Source organism: Drosophila ananassae, chromosome 3L (assembly GCF_017639315.1).
Source record: "Drosophila ananassae strain 14024-0371.13 chromosome 3L, ASM1763931v2, whole genome shotgun sequence".
Classification (NCBI taxonomy): Eukaryota; Metazoa; Arthropoda; class Insecta; order Diptera; family Drosophilidae; genus Drosophila; species Drosophila ananassae.
This window is the reverse complement of record NC_057929.1, coordinates 3,821,501-3,827,500: the sequence shown is the minus strand read 5'-3', so window position 1 is coordinate 3,827,500 and position 6,000 is coordinate 3,821,501. Positions and strand designations below refer to the sequence as shown.

Below are 6,000 nucleotides of genomic sequence, written 5' to 3'. Positions count from 1 at the left end.
AATCGCATGGATAATGGAAAGCGTCACATTTGATTGCATTTTTTGTGTGAAATTGGGCTGACAATGTTCGCCTTGGCTGACCAAATAAAAAACGATCCAGAGCCCAACCAGACAAAGGGGTGATGCAGTTTAAAACACACACTCATTGGCATCGATATTGGGGGTGATTGCCATTTGTGCGAGCAGAGCTGAACAGCAAAAGGGTGCAGCCCACAGGAACACAGTAGAAGGTCCTGGCCGAGGAGGAACAGGAACAGAAACACGACCAGAACCAGGACCAGGACCAGCTCGTCGAGGCTGTGTAAACGTGTTAGGGCTGAACAAAAAAAAAGAAAAACAAAAAAATGTGCACTTTACGCAATTTATGTGCAAATTTTTCAATGACTTTAAAACGATGCAGGAGGGTTAACCGGCCAAAGTCCTGGCTGATTGACAGGGGGTTGGCCAGGCCGGCCCGGCCAGTCATTATAATCGCTCGCTAATTGACTCTAATAGACTTGGTTCCATCACATGCCCCCCGGGTGGTTGGTTGGGTTTTCTGGGAGGTTGACCTCCCCAAACCCCTACCTGCAAATAAATCGCATTCGAAACGGTTTTCAACAGATTTTTAAACGACGGCTTAGGCATTTCTTCAGTCTATATGTGTAGTATAAGCCGCTTGAAGAAAGAGTGTTTCAAGGACCACCGACCCAAGGCATTATGTGTGAAAAGGGTCCATTAGAAAATTGCCCACAAATTAGCACAAATAATGCGAGCATTTAACAATTTAAATAAGCTATTTTCCACACCAACCAAGAACCCCGAACACCGTGAAAATCCCGAGTCCCACACACACACTCGAGCTTATCCCCTCGACCTTTCACCTTTTCACATGTCCTTAGTCCTGCGCTCACACACGTGAGCCATGATAATTATGCGCCTGATTTACCTCCATTGAGTATTGAATGTGCCAAGCATACTTTCACTAAACAAATGACAATTTCACACTGCTTTTTCACGCATTGTTGTCCAAGGGTTTAGCACCGTCTCTATAGTCCATTCATTTCCCAATGTCGCTCTGTTATTTCAAGTGCCGCGCACTTGAATTTTCGGTCATGTCCTTGAAACTGTTCATGCAGAAAGCGAAAAAAAACAATACCCGTAATCCACAGAGGACTGCAGTAAAAAAATGGCACCGTTCATCGAAATATGAATTCATGGATGTTGACAGCGATCAAACAAAGGACTTGGTCCTGGCCACGCCTCATCGGAGTTGCTTTTTGTGCCCTCTGCCTAGGAAATGGCCGAGGAAATTCACATTTAATATAATCGCGGGGAAATGCGAAAAGTGCAAAGAAAATTGCTTTCAATTTCCCGCCATAGAAAGCGCACGCAAAAAAAAATGCTGAATTCGAAATGAAATTAATTTGGCAGAGGGCCACAGAGAGAGAGTGCTGCTCAAACTTTGCAATTTGCGGCGCGTTTCCGGTTCCGGTCGATTTAGCGTCAATGAGGCTCCTCCGGAGACTGTCTCCCTGTGCCTGCCTGTGGGTGGAAAGCTAAGGACTTGACTTGTCTCCACGGTTGGTAAGGAAAGCGCCAATTGTCATCCATTTCTTTTGATCTGTCACAGTCTCTACAGCGTGCACAACAATTTTATTTCCATTTTCCCTTTTCGCCCACATTTTTATTTATTTTTTTGCAGCGACTGCCACTGCGAACACCGAAACGATTAGCAGCCACTTTGAGCAGTTAAGAGCCTCATTGAGTTTATTAAATCAGGCGTAATAATTGGCAGACATACACAATACGGAGCAAAGAATAGACAGCGAGAAATCAAAAGTATTGAAAATCGAAACCGATTCCCAGGGCAGGCAGTGCCAGCATTGTCAGATCGTATTTCGGCACATTTCAATAAAAACACTTTGAGGCATTTCAGGAAATCAGTAAAATTATTGGCTATTCACCAGAGACTCTTCAGCAATGGCAGACCCAAATGAATATGGCCGTCACAGGCAAACCATTGTGGACATAGCCGAGGAGCTAGGTGAGTCACTTTATATTAATCAATTATATAGAAAATTATGGTAAATAAAATACAGTCAAAGTTGTATAAATACCAGACACATATCAGTCTAGAAGCTATAAATACCAGGCACTCAAGTTTATATTATCTTCCCATCCCCAATGCTCTTATACCGTAATTACTCCATATTTCTCAAATTTCTCAATTCTTTCAGAACAAACTCATCTGGCACGCGTCCCCCAAGTCCTGAAAAAGTTGGAACAAATTCGTCAACCCGAGGACGAAATGCGACAGGCTGCAGGCATGCGGCTGAGTAAAAAGTATGACTCTGGCGTCTAGGAACTAAATCAACCAAAAATTTTCACGTCACAAACGTAACGAGCGACACCTGCCAAGGTGTTGGCCTGGCAATTAATAACTAAACTTTTCACATTCACGTGCTCGAGCAAAGCAAACAAAGCCATTTGAAGCCAAAAAGGAAAAGGATAAAGGCGACGGCAGGAGCGACGGCACGCCGGCACGCAAGGCAGGCTGTGGAGGGTTCGGTTCTAAAACACAAACAAATTGTGACAAAGTTGCGGAAATTTAATTAAAATCAAATACAACTAAAACTCGCCCCGTCACTGCTATCGTTCTAACATACCTGGGCTGATTGGATGGAAAAAGGGGTAGCGAATTGGCAGTCAGGTGTGACCCGTAGTTTCTAACACGCTCGCAGTGTGGGACTCTGCCGCTAGTTTTCCGCGTCGTTTAATAAACAAAATGTAAACAAAGTTTAACAGCAATGACACACATGCCTCCCCCGTCAAATCCTCTACTCCTTTGGGCCATTGTTGTTCGTATTGCCTTTTTATTAATATAATTTATGAGCCTGTGGTCGTGAACAAACGCGAGCAAGGTGGAAATGCAAACATACCGAACGCAGCAGCTGCTTCATTTCACAGCGCATACATTTGATTAACTTAATTTAATAGTATTTCTTCCTGTTCCTAGCTCATTTTGATATATTTGTTTGTTTATTTAATTTATTATTATAGATATAGGCCATGCACTTGGTGAGCATCAAAAAAGAGGTTTGTGTATTTTTAACTTTTTGTTAGATTAGTTTTATAGGAGTCATAATTTATATTTTTATTTTGTTTATTTTGTGAAGCCGTTGCTTTTTTTATTCTTTTGGTCCCACTTTTGGTCCTCCCAAAAATGTAGTTTCATTCCTTCTTAATTAATAGCAATCTCTCTCCCAAAACACTATAGAAATATCATCAAAACAATCTTCGGTAGCAAACCAATGGCTAATGAGGACACAATTGACTGGCCAGCCAAAAAGGACGAAGCCAGCTGCCTGTTACCTAGGCCATACATACATACCTGAAACCAACTGGCCAAGGACCTCATCAAGTAAATCAGGCATGAAACCATTATGGCTAAAACCTGTAAACAAAAACCACGGGGCCACTGCTCTTTCTTTAATCACAGCCAACAGATATGAAGGACTCGGGACGAAGGAGGCTAAGGATCAGCTGTTGGCGACGATCATCGAACGATAAAATTAGGCACAGCTTAGCCACATTTTCAAAGTCAGGGCAGGCAGGCAAACAGGCCAGGACACTCGAGAATGTCCTTTGAATGTCCTCAAGGAGCTGAGAAATCTCAGCTGGAGAGGATCGGCTCGGGACAGTCGGCTCGCTTTGAAATACTTAGCTGGAGCCGAAGCAGTAGCAATTGACACAAAAGTATCGTGTTTCCCAATTGTCGCCAGGACTCCTACATACTGAATATCCTGTCGGAAATGGCCTTCGTTTGCAATCGCTTGTTGCGGTGTGTTGGCAATTTATTATTATTTGTGCGATCGGAAAATGCCAAGGACACCCGATACTTCTTAAAATAAGTATGTCTGCTCAAGTGGTCACAAATTACAGTAATTATGAAGCGCCCCTCTTCTACCTTTTGTGTGGCTGCCACAAAATGGCGCTCATTAAGGCGCTTCCTTTGGTCCTGATTCCGTCCCACCCAACTCATCCAACCCACGCAGCCCACCACGGAAAGCCAGCCAGACAATCCGCGTAATTATTTCGCTGACAACTTTTGATGAATTAAATGCGAAATAAATTTTTAAGTGTGCATAACGAGCGTTGCAGTTCAGTTGCTCTTCATGCCACAAATGAAATGAAAATATACTGCGGTAAACAGGGCCGGACGCAAACGGCAAGCTCCGTGGCAAGGTGGAATCTTTCTTGAGCGTCTGTTGAGCGGATTTAACTTGTTTAATTACCGCTGTATTCAGTTGGCCCACAGTATTCAGTTCATCAACTGTCGTTCATTACGCCGCAATATACATATTTCCACTGGAGAAAAAATTTAATAAAATAAACTTAATAATAATACTTTAATAATAAGGATCTTCTTCTGTGGAAGTTACTGCTCCATCGAAGTTTGAATGAATGAGAATAATTCATATAGATTCAATAGTATTTAAAAGTGGTATCAATTTTTTCCCCTGTACCCCTTTTTCAGCTTGGTGACGACTTGAAAATGTTGGCAGTTTTTAAAGTGCACCACCATCGCCACCACCCACCGCCTTAAATCTGATTCACTTGCTCTCTTGTTTTGCGTAACTGTTACCATTTTAATACGCTCGAGTGTCGAGGACAAAATTGATTTTCGTTACCCATTGTGTTGGACACTCTGAAGAGTATTTGGCTCATAAAACACACCCACCGAGAAGGTGAAATTGCACTGAGCCAAGTGCAAATAGCGTGGAGGAAGGCGGGAAAGACCAGGCGGTACTCGTCACTCAATTTCATAGAGCCACAAATACGAAACTCAAAGGGCCACTTGATAAATTTCATATATTTATAGCCCGCAGAGTGGCGCGCTGAATTTGCACACTGAATGAAATTCCACGAGCATACACACACACTCACAGGGAAGTGAGGGACTTGCCTCTAAAGGAGCAGACACACAAACACACAAGGACATTTTGGATGTCCCGAAATGTAGATGGGCGGCTTACCCCAGCCCTGGTGCCTCTTGGAAGTCCTCCTTCTATGAGCAGCTTGGCCAAACACTTGCACAAATAAAAGATCTACTTCAACTTATTGAATTTTCGTTGATAGAAACAAGATGAAAAAAGTTGGCGATTGTATTAAATATGGGATACTCTTTCGAGGCTGATAGAAAGGTAAAATTTGTACTTTATTTTAGATACAATACTTCCTCGTAGAGAACTTTAAGTAATATGAAAAAGATAAGTTCCAAGTGGCATAATTAGTTCCTAATAATAAGTTCCTTTGAAAACCTAAACTTCAATAAAGAACCATAAAAATAAGTGACCAACTTGTTGTAACATTTCCCACTCCCCCAACTTAGAAAGAGTATAGAATATGACAGGGCCTTCCATTCGAAGGATATCTTTTGGTACTATACCTTTCACACAAAGAACGGCCACAAAAGGCAATTGCATATGAGTTTTATGAGAGCTTCTTTTGACAACAGGACTGGGCTGGCGGGCTGGCTGGCTGGTCCGCCTCCTCCTGGAGCATCCTTTTCACTGTGACAAATCCGTTAAGTCGCGCATTTTATTCATTATTATTACTTTGGCTGTATTTGTGCAGGGAATTTGGCTGTGACCTCGCCCATTCCCTCGCCCATTTATGTAGTATATACCCGTTCGTAATCGTAAGTGTAATCAAATTCCAACCCGAATCGGAGCACACATCACTGACTGACTGAGCGAGCGAGTGGCTGAACAGGAACTTGACGGCGATTTATTATTAAATTTGAGGCCATTGCACATACATACAACACGATATCCTGCCGAGAGCCCGAGTGCTGTGCGAAATTATTAAAAAGTAATTATGGCACAAATTACGAGATATCAATATAGCATTTAGCTCTGCATGCGGCCCACTACAAAAGGACTCACCCTGTTCCCTGGGCAGCTACCACCACTTGAATTTGGTGCAAATCCTTTGGCTCAAAACATCCTTTAGAAT

The 6,000-nt window shown here is 42.6% G+C and overlaps 1 protein-coding gene across 1 annotated transcript; it reads left to right on the top strand.

Annotated features, from left to right (window-relative positions):
* Positions 1-1,850: 1,850 nt before the first annotated feature.
* Positions 1,851-2,628, top strand: LOC6495064. Its single transcript, XM_001959107.4, has 2 exons — positions 1,851-2,026; positions 2,220-2,628. Exons 1-2 carry the CDS (start codon positions 1,963-1,965, stop codon positions 2,342-2,344), a joined length of 189 nt encoding a protein of 62 aa, XP_001959143.1. The 5' UTR covers positions 1,851-1,962; the 3' UTR covers positions 2,345-2,628.
* Positions 2,629-6,000: the final 3,372 nt, after the last annotated feature.